General features: G+C 38.9%; 2 protein-coding genes across 7 annotated transcripts in view; one reads left to right on the forward strand and one right to left on the reverse strand.

Annotated features, from left to right (window-relative positions):
* Nucleotides 1-5,419: 5,419 nt before the first annotated feature.
* On the reverse strand, nucleotides 5,420-7,315 carry LOC119015883. The gene is made up of 2 exons (XM_037091936.1): nucleotides 7,003-7,315; nucleotides 5,420-6,144 (listed from the first exon to the last, which is right to left on the reverse strand). The coding sequence occupies exons 1-2, from the start codon at nucleotides 7,049-7,051 to the stop codon at nucleotides 5,420-5,422; spliced, it is 774 nt and encodes a 257-aa protein (XP_036947831.1). The 5' UTR covers nucleotides 7,052-7,315.
* Nucleotides 7,316-10,064: 2,749 nt separating this feature from the next.
* LOC119015898 (mucin-3A-like) overlaps nucleotides 10,065-15,571 on the forward strand; it is a 31,296-nt gene continuing 25,789 nt past the window's right edge. For 5 of the 6 annotated variants that reach the window (XM_037091961.1, XM_037091963.1, XM_037091962.1 and 2 more), the window contains exon 1: nucleotides 10,067-10,223. In XM_037091961.1, the coding sequence (XP_036947856.1) occupies nucleotides 10,196-10,223 (28 nt within the window). In that variant the 5' untranslated portion in view covers nucleotides 10,067-10,195. Of the gene's footprint in view, nucleotides 10,224-15,571 lie in introns of all 6 variants that reach the window. The other variant, XM_037091967.1, reaches the window with a different exon arrangement.

Consider the following 15,571-nt stretch of genomic DNA (forward strand, 5'->3'; position numbering starts at 1 on the left):
AACACATGCCTAAAAGAAGTAGGAAAAACGCTGAACATATTTTGGAGGCTGTAGCCCGGGCAAAAAACGTGATCTCGTGGACAGATCAGGGTGAGATTGTTGTCAACAGCCGTCCTGTCCGAGGTTCGCATTTGTATGATCTGATTAAAAGTGTTACTGCGGTGCATAATGTTTCAGATGTTTCAAGACCTATAGGCTGGACCGCCTTTTTAAAAACTATGGCCCGTCTAAATATTCCTTTATCCGCTATCCCTAACACTATGGTGCGTAGGGCTATTAATGAGTATAAAACGGTCGATGACGCGTTTGATGATGAGAGCCTTATGAGTCGTAGCTCTACTCAAAAGAGAAAAAGACTTGGAAGCCAACACAGAGCCAGCACACCTCTTAGGACCCCTGGGTTTGAGTCAGACAGTTGGAATAACTCCTGGTTGAATTTCTAATTTCTATTTTACTACGTTTTTATCATTTTCTTTATCATTACTTATATATTTCTTTTATATTCTGTATATATATATATATATATATGTATAATATTTTTTATTTTTTATTTTTTCCTAGTATTTTTTCTGATCTACATTTTTGTCATATTACATATACTGTTATTTGTATTGTGAATTCTATTTTGTTTTTCCTATATATTTCTTTTTTATTTTTTTTTATTGGTTATTTTTATGGACAATGTGATTTGTATTAGGAAATCCTTATTTGCCTCACAAATGTTTCATTGACTAGACACTTGTAATTTCTAGATCTTTTCTTCTGTTTCTTTCTTTTTTTTTTTTATTTTCCTTATTTTTTATATCATCAACTGTTTCATGTCATGAAGGACTTGTTTCTTCTTCTTTTTTATTTTATTTATCTATTTATTTATTTCAGTTTCAGTTTTATAAAATGGTGATTTTGCAGTGTGAATAAAGAATGACAACCATTTAAAATGAAATTGAGTTCTATATTTATTTGATGTGACATGTTTTACATACCATTTATCCTTGAAATACACATTTGTTTTCCATACTGCACACACGTAAAATTATAACCATGACACGTGTCGGGACGTATCTTGTTGACAAATCGACACACCATTGCATCATTACATACAAGATTGGGTCCATACATGTTTAACAATTGTGAATACGGCACCCCTTTTTGCACATGACACAGAAAAAAGACACAATGTGGACCACATGTTACAGCCAGGTTATTCTGAACCTGTTTTCTAGAATGAGACACAATTGTGCAGTTTTTCAGCAGAAAGTTGTTTATCTCCTTGGGAAATTTGTCAGGTGGATTACCAAAACTGTCAAAGAAATACCCCTGTCTGTGTTTTGTGATATAAATTGCCAGCCAGTGTTCACCAGGCATGTTAGAGGGATGGGTGTTTACAATCAACATAGCTGGGAATTTGTAAATATCATGCTTAGGAAGTTGATCACAGGCTAAAACCCCCAAGAAATCTGTGCCTTTAATAATTCTTTTCCTAACAAGACTAGTTAATTCAATCGTATTCATCATAATCTTAATAGTAATCCATCAGTACTTGTCTCCTGTTTGATATCTCGATAACTGAATCGAAGACCGAATAACAAATCAAATTAACTGTACGAGGCAGCGGAACTCTGAATCGGGCCTCCAGTCTCACATTGCCTGTTTTAATTAGTGATACATTCCCAGCACTCCCCTCATCGGGCTCCAGGTTGAAACAAAATAATGTATAACCAGCACCGAAATCCTGACGCGATATGGCCAGTGATCTGTCTTTTAGATGTCGTCCTGTGGCTTGTATCAGCTGATAATACTCTCTTGTGTACTGTCCTCTTTGAAAAAGCGGCTGAAAGGGTTTTGCTGGAAAAGACTGTCCGTCAGCGTACAGACTTATAAACTCTGTATCATAGTTCTCAAAATTAAAGGGGTTACGAGTGTAACTTCCTGTATATCCTTCATTGTCGACAAATGCAATGATGACGAATTTAGGGATCTGGCCTATATACAGATTTTCCTGGTTGCACACTCTAGTTCCAGCAGGTATGGAGAACGTTTTTAATGCAACTCTGTCTATAGCGTATTTAGCATTAGTATGCTGTAGCGCTCTGCTATGGGCCAATCGTACAGTGGGGGCAACAGACACCTTTTTTACAAATACGCTGGCAGACATAATCTTAACATGAAATTGTGCGTTTGCCGCTGTCATAAGAGAGAATTCGTCTTTTGACCGTATAAATTTGAGAGAAATATCAACACCATTTAGCAATAGTTTTTCTTGAAAAAACAAATCAGCATGTATCGGTGCTATTAACTCTACAATCCGGCTATCTCCTGTATATGCGCCTCTAGCCACCAGGCCTGCGTTGTCCCCAACTATAGATGCATCATTCATATGACCGCCGGTGTCTTTACAGAACAAACCTGCACTAAACTGTGTGTCCAGAGTGTCCTTCCCATAGTTAATTAAACATTCAATTATACCTCTGTAGGGATATGTGTTGGAAGTCTGTGTTATAAGCCTGTCTCCCAACATTATATCAACCTGGGAGAATAAGGTACATCCTGGATAGTTTATAAATCCAACATCTGCTGCATTTGCTAGATTTGTCCCGTCGTTATTTGTAATCCTCACACGTGTATAAAGATATGATTCATTCAGGTCTAGATAGTCCTCCCCACTGGCCGATATGTAAAACTCCAGAGGACCTGTGTCCGTTATTGCCGAAACAGGTGGGATTTCAACATAGGTCGATTTTTCTATAGATGTCTGGGTAAAGGGAACAGTGAATAGATCCAGCTCGGTCTTCACACATTCTTCAGATTGATTATGAATGAGCGCCATGGTATTCTTCTTAGAATTCTAGCCTAGAATATGTCTCTCGACGTTGTCTTGGAACGTCTGTTCGGTGCTCTATAACTTATGGTGACTGACTTCTTTTTAACTGCTTTGCGTTTTTTAACACGTGTTTTACGTTTTTTAACCACGCTACGGCCACGCCTACGTCTGGAAGGAGGTCTTTTCAAAGGTCTTCTGCTGTACACCACCAGCCCGCTCCCATCCTGCTGTTTTAAAAGTGTATTTCTGGTGATATTTGATACAACATCTCCTGCGATGTTTGTAGCAGCAGTCTTTAAATGCGGTTTAGCCAGACTGAATCCACTTTTTAGCAGAGGCAAAGCCATCCTAAATAGACTACGAAATATCCCACCTAATCCGTTGCCGTATTGAGTACTAGCCCCTATAAAGCCTGGTAACTCTCCTCCTGCCTGTTTCATATAATAGGTCATATATCTTGCGTCATCACGAGTGTATGGGCTGTGTGTCATTTTTCCAGATAGTAATCAGAATAACTGCTTCACCGGCCTGAAGTGTAATTTGATGATTACTTTACCAAACGCAAAGGGAATATACTGGTTTTGGTCGTTTTTTAACGAAATTTCTATATCATCCACCACCGATTTGGAGAGCGATGTGTAGTGTGGCTTGTCATAAGTCAGAGTGGGCATTCGCCTAGGCTCGTCTGACACATTTATACAACGGAGAAGTGGTACATAACTATCCCCCACTAGTTGATAATTCACAATATCACTATAAATAAATATGTTATACATTCCTGCATGTATATCGGCAGGGTGTGGGGCAGTGTAATGTTTCTTGAGATTTAAGGTAACAGGTATTTCAACCACCTCCCCAGGATTGAAACCCAGCATCACAGCTAGACGTCCTTTAAATGTCAAACTCATGCCTTCAGCGCCTGAAAAAATAACTCTATTTGTGATGTTGTTGTACACCAGACTCATGCGCGAGATTGCCGGGGAGACTATACATTTTGCGTTAAACTCCTTAAGTATTCTAGGTATAGTATCATAAAAACCAACTGCCAGGGATATGATATAAGTTTTCTTTGTTTTATAATCATAGATGTCCACATCGGCATCCTCTTCCGGGAAACTCTGCCATACACGCGGGTATTGGACTTCTATGACTCCAACTTCATACGGCTCGTTTAAAACTATTGGTCTAGCTAATTTAGTCCGGTAATGCCATATCTTATTATTTGGATATATATGTGATGAAGCATTACTGGGGAGGGTAATGTAAAAGCCATTCTTCTCCATAGCTCTGATACACCCGGTCGCCCGTTCAAAAGTGTGATTGTCACCGTTTGAACACGCTTTTTTATCACACATTAACTATGTCTTTTTCAGGAATCCAGGAGTTAAATTTCTCAGGCCATCCCAGCCATTTCACAAGCACCATGTTTTTTCGGCCAAATTTTTTTCTCAATAACGTTTTTTCTATTTTGAAAGTCTTGTGTTTATCGATAATTACTAGCTGTAGCTCTGGCTCGTAGAATGTACCTTTCACGGCCTCGCCCGCACAGTCTAATAGTCTGTACACAGGCGGATCTCTTGCTAGACGTTCGGCTATTGTGAAATATTCATCTGTAAATGTTTGTTCGTAACCTTTTCTGAACAGTCCGCGAAGTTTTGAAATTCTCACTTTATCTCCCAAGCTGTATTTAAATGTCACCGATCTCTGTGGTTTTAACTTATATAAATTGTAAAAGACTGTCTTCTCATTGTGTTTGTTAACAGCATCAGGGGCCATCTTTATCGATCTATGGTGAGATTTGTTGTAGGCAGCAGTCAGGTCCTGAATCACGTCCACATATCGACGTGAATTAACAGACGATAGATACCTCCACATTCGTGTCTTGAAGGTTCTGTTAAAACGCTCCACCACGCTAGCCTTTGTTTCGTTTGATGTTGAAAAATGTTGTATTTCGTACTGAGCCATCAGCTGTTTGAAGTGTTTATTATAAAACTCTGTGCCAGCATCCGTTTGTAGTTTTGCAGGTATACGTCCTTCACTCAGAATATCATTGAAAGCTTTTGTAACACAAACACCTGATTTGTTCTTAAGACATCTGACCCATGCGTATTTAGAGAACACATCAATACACATTAGCAGAAATTTTACACCCTCATTTTCAGCAGAATATTCACTCATATCCACTAGATCAATTTGGAACTGTTTGTCGATCCCACTGACTAAAACCCTATTCCGAGGAAAATGTCTAGCCGCTTTGGCATGAAGTGTATAGACATCTTGCCCCAATAAAAAGTGTTTCACATCGGATACTGTGGGGGTGACCCCTGTAGAATCCCTCACAGCGTTGCGGAGCTTAGAAATACTTGCAAGGCCCCCTGGATTAGCAGGGTCATGATAAATCTTGTGCATTGTGCTATCCATGTTAGAGATGAGACAAGAATGACACGTGTGTTTCTTACAAAGACTTTTTATTTGGGGGTAACAGACACCCAAACACGTCCATTGAAGAAATCGCTCGTGATAAAAAAGAGACAACAAATTAATATTATACACGTCATTTTTAAGACCAAAGAGTTGTTGTTGTTGTTGTATCGCACCTCAATGATCATCCCACTTCCAATAGTCACTAATAACTCTCAGTTGTACTGTTTTTATGTAGTCGTCACCAATCTTTGTGTCATACATCTTAGTGATATGATCTGTGATCCACACTACGGATTTCAGTTCATATAGTATGGCCTCAGCAGCTCCGTGGATCCTTGCCTCGTCGACATAGATTCTCTTTGCTGTTAAGAATCTTTGAATGGCCGGAATAAAACGATCAGTCCACAGTCTCTCCGTAAGCTGCTCAAACTTGGTCTCGTAGAAATAGGCCGGGATGCCCCACAAACAGTCGTGTTGGTTCTGGCTTGGTTGATTGATCTGACAACCGTGACAGATCTCCTCCCAATATTTGTAGACAACACCGTTCAGGAGGTGGAGGATGATGGTTTTCACACCGTCTACGAAGGCATAAGACATCGCTTTGGCTCTCTGACTGTCCGTTAAATCTTGTGAGCCGTAGAGACCCGGAGATGATGGTGGAGTCTGATCCATCAGCGTACGGCCACCAGGAGATAAAGAAGGCGGGTGCTCCAGAGGCTGTGGAGATGGTGAAACCGACCAGGGAATCATCGTATAAGTATTAGATGTAGGAGTTGTTGGCTCGGGAGGCGTTTGTTGAAGGGGTGATGGTGGTGAGCAAGAAGACGGCCAAACCAGTGTCGGATTGTAAGGAGGTGGCGTGAGTAGTGGTAAAAGGGATGGAGATAAAGGGAGGTACTCTGAAAAAATAAAATAATTACATGAATAAATAAATAACAGCCCGTTTAGGTATAGATCAGAAATTAACAATCAAATGTAGCAGCGAATAGGACGACAAGAAGAAGTCATTCATAATATGCCTACCATTTGTTATTAGCAGTCGATGTGTCTGATGATTTTCGGCCTACACAAGGCAGGCAGGAGACCGCACTGGACACCAGGCGATATATTGTCAAAAACAAGGCGTTTTCTAATACTCTCATAGCTATTGATGATTCTGTCTCGTTTGATCGCCTCATCAACTTCTCTAAACATCCTTTGCAGAGCCCGCCAGTCACACCACTGGATAAAGAAAATGTTTTTGAACCACAAGTCATGTTCTTCAAGATTTAGTGGGTAAGGCTGATTTTTCCACTCTTCGCGGCCTCTGGCTGCAATCAACCTCTCCCTATCTTCACAAACACTGATAAAAACAAAATCGTCTAACTGATGAAAAAAACGATCAGCCACAATTCGGTAAAGCTCTGGACCTGTAGCACTGACCAACTGCGACACATAAACCGTCTCCGGATACCCGGGGTGGTCAAGGTCTGAACAGACGACAGAACGAAACAGTTTCCAGTCTCTCACAGACATACTCCCTCCCTGCGCTGCATCAACTCCGCAACCAGAGTCTGAGAGACCGTCAACACACATCTTGACTCTTCCCTCGTGATATTTCACGGTGTAGACGTACCCATTTAGACCTACATACTCTAGATCCAATCCCGTCCCTGGGTTAGCGCTAGCATTACTAGTCAAACCGGTCACTTTACGCATCCTTTTCTTACGCAGGGCACCCGCAACGGTGGCGCTAGGGTTTTGACAGTGCGACATACCATCAACACCGCCGACCTCCTCCAGATCGATATATCCGCTGCTTGGCATGACTGCAATGGGGTCCCTTGTTGCTCTGAAGAAATCCGGGGTGAAATGACCACGAGCGACCAGGACTTATATACAGTTTTAGACAGGAGGGGAGGGAATAAGGATAGAGGCGTAATCAACACGCCCAGGAGGCGTGGGCACACGCCCCCCTAGGTATGGATACACCCACCCAGGAGGCGTGGGCACACACCCCCTACGTATGGATACACCCACCTAGGAGGTGTGGTCACACTCACGCGCGTGCGTGTATATATTTTTCACACCTTTTTACACATGCACGCGCAAAGGGCCAGGTCTATTACTACTCAGAAGTTTCCCTGGCTTCTCTCCCTGGTCACAGAAGGTCTGTTTCACTTTCGTTATGCTATATAGTGCTTTATTTGTTGATAATTCCTTATATTGTGCTCTTAGAATGGCCAATCTCAATGTCTAATCTCTTTTGTAACGTTATGGTTGATTTCTGTCTCGAGTTCTTTAGTATCCTTTTCTAACTCTGTCAGTTTTGTTAGAGATACTGCTCGTGTAACTGATCATTTGCCCTCGTGTATAGGCCTTAAATGCCTCCCACCTCGTAGATGCAGATGTTTGGGTAGTGTTCATTTAGAGTAAACATCAATATGGGCTCCAACAAATTTTAAGAACTCATTATCATGTAGCCATCGAGGGCTTAATCGCCATATGGTTGGGCCCTTGGTGGCTGCCTTTACAGTGTAATTGATTAGTAGTAGCGCATGATCTGAAATGACGATTCCTTTGTATACAGAGTCGTTCACATTGGCTGTCATAGGCTTAGAAATGAGGAAGTAGTCGATGCGGGAGTAAATGTTATGGCTCTCCAGATATCACAGAGATTTAACTCACCCATAAAGTGTTGTATTGTCTTCCTACTCTGCATATGTGAGGTGCCCACACCTGATGACTTGTAGGATTGTAGGATTCAGCGTGCAGTTAAAGTCTCCTGCCATACAAATGTGACCATGTAGCATTGATAAAGTTAAAAACATCTATTATAAAACTGTATATCATCGCTGTTAGGACCATATAGACATACTAAATTAATGTCTTGATTTAATAAAGAACCCTGGACGATAACAAATCTGCCTGCCTTGTATCCTGTATGATATTAATGACCCTCAGTGGAACAGATGAGTGTACAAGTATTGCCACCCCTCTTGCATGAGAGGAGAATGGGGCAGATATGACTTGACCTTGCCACCTTCTTTTTAAGGGGGTATATTCACTGGAAAGTAAGTGGGTCTCTATCTGTGTTTTAGGCTGCTTCAACCTGGACACTACTTGTTTTAATTTCACTATCTTCCTCTTCCTTTATTTTAGTATGACCGTTCATGATGGAGTCAGTAAGCTTAGCTTCTTTGCAACCAACTTATTAACCATGCTTTATAATAAAGTGAAACGTAGTGCTGGCCCTGAGTAATTTGATGCCCTAAGCACAATCGTAACCACAGCCTTCTTGCATCACAATTTCACAGTCAGTGTTCATACACTTACACAGAAACTGCATGGATATATTCAAGATTTTATTTGTTTAAAATCAAAAATATCACAGCAAAGAAAAACTGAAGAAAGAAAGTGATAAAAATACAATATAAATAAGGCATTACTCAAACATATTATCTCTCAGCCTCAGAGTGCCATCTCTCACTTATCTATTGTCAGCCACTTTGCAAAATAACCTCCAACTCCTTCCATGTTGCCATGTGGGTATTGTGCTGCTATCTATCCTCATGAACCTTCAGCAAGTGGCTTTCATGTCTCCAGTCCTTTAGTCCTTCCTTATTTAGTTTGTATTCTGTTGGAGAAAACATTTAGCACGTGAAGCAGTGCAAGCTATCATTTCTGTCTGAGTACATCAGCCAGATTCTTTTGATTTTTTCAGCATTGACTGAGACTCTGTTACAAAAGTCATGTTGACACTCTGCCATCTTTGTTTTATTTGAACTGGTCCTCTGTGAACTAGCTCTGATCTTACGTATTCAGTTAGAAGAGATGTCCTGATTCAGTCCTGACAAGTCCTGATGCTGTGTCTGAAATATGTTAAAACTGCATCTGAAGAGAGAAAAGGAGCATATATATATATATATACATAAACCGTCTCATCACATTTTCATTACAAATATATATATATATATATATATATATATATATATATATATATATATATATATATATATATATATATATATATATATATATATGCGCATTAACACTGATGTAAACTTTAACAAACATAAACTGTGACACAATAAACCAAAGGCTTACAACGACCCTATTACAAAGGGGATGGAAAACTAACAGCATTTTAACTGACAAACAAGCAGGAAAGACACCTGTAAAATAACACCTGTCCTTCTTTTCCTTCACTTGGTACCGGATGGTTTCAGTCTTTTGGACCTTGTAATTCCGCTACAGTATCAGTAAATCTCTCTCCTGGTCTTGGGGTCTCAGTGCGGTCAGATTCAGACAGCTGGCTTGAAATACAGCTTGAAATAATAGTAGTAATGGCACTGGTAAATTATTATTATTATTATTATTATTATTATTATTATTATTATTATTGTAATTCAAGTTTTTATTGGTTTTTCCTTTGGTGTATGACAGACAAGTGCACCACTTGTTATACACCAGACATTTCTTGTTCCACTACAGATAGTGTCTTATGAGCAAAATAGTAATAATAATAATAATAATAATAATAAAAATAATAATAAATAGATATACATATATACATACATATACATACATATATACACACACATACACTTACATATATACATACATACATACATACATACATAACAATAATAATAATAGAATATAAAAATACATACATACATATATATAATATTCCCGTCATGTTCAGTGATTAAAAACATCTTTTGTCTTACATAGTGTACATTTAGGCGGTCAGTGTGACGCTGCACCCCTCAGCCTGCGTCAACAGGCCCTGATTAGACCTGTTCTGGTCACTGATTGGCTGTTTCGGTCACATGCTGAGGGAGGAAATCAATCCATGGACCTCGTTAGCCTCGGGCTCAGGAGCAATTGCTTCGTAGCAATTCGCTTCATGGCCTTAAGGTGGCTGAGTTGATCATTAGCAGGCTACAAATTTAGTTTTGAGTGGCGATGGAGGAGCTCCGCGACAAAGACTTTGGTAAGGCTGACATTTAAATGTTTTATTGGCTTTACTCGTCGAGGGAATTTTATCTGCGTGTCATTTAGTTTAACTTTAAACCACTTTACAAAACTTTCTGGACGCATCTAAAGACGATAATCTCTCACGTGAGGTGCAGCTCCCCGTGTTGCTGAGCTCCACAGAGACAAATTAAAGATTTAAACCCGGGTCATTAACATTGACCACACGGTGTTTTGCAGGTGGGGACATGTTAGCTAGTTTACCCGCTGCTAGCTGTGCAGGTGTAACAGTTTGAGGTGAGGTGGTACAAGAGGCGCCCCACAGCTGAGACACTAATTAAGTCACTGCAGACAACAGCTCCTCCCGAGGATGTTAATCAGGTTGTGTTCAACCTGCAAGTCATGAAATATGAAAGACATAACTGCTACTACGTTATCAAGTTATTTCATGATCAATGAAATCAAGGTGATCAATATTTACAGCCTCCAGGGCCTGAACTTGACAGCTGAGTAAGGTGAATCCACTGAAATAAAGTCATATATGATGTGTGAAAACATAGCCAGGATTCTGTCAATGCCTCAACACAGTCTACAAAAAAAACAGGCAAATAATTGATTAGTAGGATGACAAATGTATTGTATCTATTATCTATTTTGGTAATTTCTTTAAAGCCAAAAAATGCCACAAGAAACGTGTCGTACCTTATTCAGTGTGACTGTTGATTTGAATTCCTTCGTACCCCTGGTAGTGAACTGAATGTACAGATAATTGTTTTTTTTCTTCCTCTTTTCTAACATCTTAAAGATCACTGCAATAATCAGTTGATTTTCTAATCAACAGATTTATTTATTTTTGACCCTAGTTCAAAGCCTGCTTCACACTTAAATGGTCACTGTGTATCTTTGGAGAAGAAATTCAAACTGATAATTTTAATATTTACAATATTAATGAGGTAATAACACAAACTCAGATATATTTATTTTTATTTTAAGCTGTTCTCAGAGAAAATAAGGTCTCCAGAACACTGTTTGAAGCTAGAAAGGTGGCAGGGTCCACCACATATAAACAAAGTAAAACAATATGAAATTGTGTTGTCTTTAAAGAATGAACAGTTTGTGTGGTTTATGTCCTCTAGGCATATCGGACTTATGATCATTAGTTTATGCACCACTTTAATGCTTCTATTTATTTCCTTTTGTGTCACAAAGCCCTAAAAAAGAAACAGATTTGAAGTGTTGTAAGACTGCAGACCTACAGTATGTTATGAATAATGACCAACAGATAGCGACAGGATGAAAAGCAGTCGTCTTGTACTTGTACTGATTTGGGGCTTATAAGTGTTGGATCACTAACAGACTCAGTTACAAAGTACACATAGTTGGATACAAACAAAGTAGTTATTTCCTTCTTTTTATCTTTTGTATTTTACCAGGGTAGTCCCATTGAGATCTGGTTAGTCTGGTTATGTATTATATGATTTGTATCAGATATTCTGTCAATATAAATTGTGATTGTGTTGTTCTGTTATGTACATCTGACATATATTGCCTATTGTCTATTGATCCTGGGAGAGTTAATCCCTTCTCTGTGGCTCTTGCTGAGGTTTATTCCATCTTTTTAAAAAAAAATTTAACCCGTTAAAAGTTTTTTTTCTCAATATGGCAAGTTTTTCATCACTTGTATTGAGGTTCTAAGGACAGAGAATGATTGACAATATTCACACCAGCCTAAAACAGCCAACAACACTAACCAGGAAAACACAGCAGGGTTTTAAGTGAACCAAACAGGTTAGGTGTGACAGCACCCTAAAACATATATTTTAGTGCATACTGAAAGCTAATTTGGAATTGAAGGACAAGTATTACATCTACATCTGGTTGCAGTTACAAAACCATGAAGAAGTCTCTGCAGGGCTGGTTTGGGTTGATGATTTCAGAGTGTTAGAGACAAAGTGCTGATAATTAGAACACACATTATGTCCGTTAAAGAGGTCCAGGCAGATTATGGACAATATCCCTATGGACACCTTTGTGTTTGCTCTTCGTTTATTTGTTTTTTTCTTTAATGAGTATCTGTTTGTTAGACTTTTTTGTCCTATGTGTAGCATCTTCTATGTATGTGTGCAAGTCGGTGCGAGGGAGGATGGAAGGGGAAAAGAGAGGCGGTAGGGATAGGTGGGAGAACGGAAACTAAGAAGGCTGTTTTTTTTGTTGTATCGATATGTATTTGGCAATGAAAAGAAGAAATATATACTTTCTTGTTTTACACTTGATCTTTAGGTTAGTTTAATGAATAGCACAAAGTTAGAATTATATCCTGGAATGTGAATGGAGCAAATAATCAGGTTATACATGGTAAAATATTAAAGCATTTAAAAAGATTCTCCCCAGATATCTTCTCTCTCCAAGAAACACATGTAAGAACAGAGAAACTTGGTCATCTAAAAAGAGAATGGGTAGGTGAGGTACTTGGTGCTGGACAATCTTCAAAGAGAGCTGCTGTTGCTGTTTTATCCAATAAGAAATTAAACCTCACAGTCAACAATGTATTAAGTGACCATTTCGGGAGATATATTCTTATTAATATTTCTGTGGAATCAAACAACTTTACTTTAGTAAATGTATATGCACCTATACATGAAGGCTGTCCAGGTTTCTTCAGCACAATTGAGAGTAAATTAGTAGATTTTTGTGTAAATTTAACATTAAATCCAAAGGTTGACAAGAGTGGGAAGATAAACCAACTGAAAAAATCTGTATTTATGTTATTCAAGTTAATGCATGCTAGGCTTGTTGACATCTGGCGAACACAGTGATGTAAGAGATTATACTTTTTACTCCCACAGGCATCAAACCTGAATTGATTTGTTCCTAGTTTGTCAAGACATTGTTAAAAATGTGACACAAAACTTCAATACATCCAATAGTGATATCTGATCATAATCCTATTCAGATTGACCTTGAATTTAAATCAGCACCACTGTGTTTTAAACAGTGGAAGGTCAATGATTCTCTGTTCAGAGATCCAGAAATTAAGAAACAAATAAGTGAATACATTCATACATTTATGGATATTAACAAAAACTCCATAAATGATTTGCTGATGATATGTGAAGCATTAAAATGTTGCCTCAGAGGGGAGCTAATTAAAGGGATATTCCTGTGTAAGTTTAATCCATGTTCTAACACACTGTGACACAGAGTACGATCCCCCTCGAGAGATAAAGTTTACGGACCACTAGCTAACTTAGTTTTAGCATCCTCAGAAACGACCTCACAACAACAATACACTGCAGTAAATGGGTCCAAGTATAAACCGCCATCGAAAAGCCACAGTTAATGGTCAGAACAGCACCAAACTTCAGCAACAGTAGAAACAGGGTCCCAGCACATATTTCAAGGCATCAAACATTTGATATTGTTGCCAGCTTTGTCAGAAAAGATGAACAAAACTCACCTCTCCAGCTGCAGGCTTGTTGTGGGGAAGCCCTGTGAGTTGATTACCGAGTGCAGTAGAGTTCTGCAGCTCAGTGAATATCATTACTGCGGGACTCCACTGCACTCGGTAATCGACTCACAACAACAAATCAACAAATTCAGACAAATCCGGAAAGAGGCAATGGTGGCAGTGAATTTAGGGAAAGTAGCTTTTAGTGTGGAAAATAAGGATGGGGCTTATGTTGAAATTTGGGCTCCAATGGAAAATGATTTGATGTTGTGATGTACATGTTTTTGTCCTCTTGATATTTCTTTTGAGGTTGCTTATGAAGTTTGTAGTTATAGTGCCTGAGACCATTTAAGGGGTGGGGGTTTGGAAGGGACTGGAAGCGTGCTATTTGTTTGTCTGCTTGTGTTTTGCTTTCCCTTTGTTTTTGTCGTTTTTTGTTGTTGTTGTTGTTAGGGCCCAGGCAGCTAAGCCAGGACACTATTGTATTCCTAGGAATTCTTTCTTTCTTCTTTCTTTCTTCTGAGGAAGTCATACTTCCCAAGGGCGAAAACTCACCAGACTTTACAGAAATGTCCGGCTCCATGCCAGATTTACTTAATTCCAAGGACATGTCAGTATTCCTGCTGGGGGGGGGGCAATAAGCATTTCAATTTTAAACACTTTAAAAATACCTACAAAATCAACAGTACATGCTACAGTTTTGAAACGTTCACCAAACTATAGCCCCAATATTGCTGAAACTTTAGTCCACTTAAACTCATTGCAAATTATGAAGTCCATCACTCAGTTTTTTTCGAAACCTGTAAAACTTATAAAACCTCTCCTCCTACAATTTTTGCTCAATTGTCACCAAACTTGCTAGAGAACATCTTCAGACCGTCCTCCACAAAACTTGTTTCTCAGATTTTTTATTTATCAAAAATTAAGCCTACAGTGCATCAAAACGTTTGACTGTAAGCAGCACTGCAAACATGTACTATCAAATTCTTGCTAAATGCATTTTCGATCTTCTTGAAAAATATTGAGAATATTTTTGGAGTCCTGGTTGATGAAGTTTGGCAAATATCAGCATTTTTGTATTCCGGAGCTGGTTCTTGGTGTCAGGGGTTGTGGGTTCGAGACCCAGCTAGGATGATGATGATGATGACAGATCAAAATGTCAGATGTCCTCAACATGAAACACAAGACTGTTGTCCTGATGGTGGCATCACAGCAAGCCTCTACGCTCAATAAAAACAAATAGCTTGGACCGGACCGTGGGTGAAAGCTAACTAAATTTTGCATAAAGGTTCAGTCTCATGCCAGATTACCTCAGCTGTAAACCCAAGACAATAGTCCTGATGGTGGCGCTACAGCAAGCGTCTAAAGTTCAAAACATTGAAAATTCATAACAAATCAACCACAGCTTCAGAACTTTGATCAAACTGTAGCCTCAATATTGAAGAAACTTTTGTACATTCAAAGCTATTAATATTATGAAGTACATCACTCAGTTTTCTTTTTCAAAACTAAAACTTGTTAAACCTGTTTCCTCTCTCCTCCTGTGATTTATCAAAAATTGAGCCTCAAAAACTGAATTTTTCACAGCATTTAAAATTTCATGTGAACAATTGGAGTCAATGCAATAATGACATAGCTAAACATCAGTTATTCACTTATGGAGCAAATCAGTCATTTTTAAAAACAAATTACCAACATCTCCATGCTGCAATTGTGTATTTTCAGATTTTTGTCTTGGTAACTGAATTGTTTTACAGTGGATTCAAATCTGCCTGCACAACAGTGAATTGCTTACTCAATTTGTGAAGCTACTGTTGTGTTGCCGCTTGCCAATTAGCTCAGAGTGATAGATGACAGTCTTTGGTTCCAGAAGTTGTGAGTTCAAGCCTCAAGTGATCACAAATGGACATTGTTGTCAA

The sequence above is a fragment of the Acanthopagrus latus genome, unplaced genomic scaffold (genome assembly GCF_904848185.1).
Source record: "Acanthopagrus latus isolate v.2019 unplaced genomic scaffold, fAcaLat1.1, whole genome shotgun sequence".
NCBI classification, from domain to species: domain Eukaryota; kingdom Metazoa; phylum Chordata; class Actinopteri; order Spariformes; family Sparidae; genus Acanthopagrus; species Acanthopagrus latus.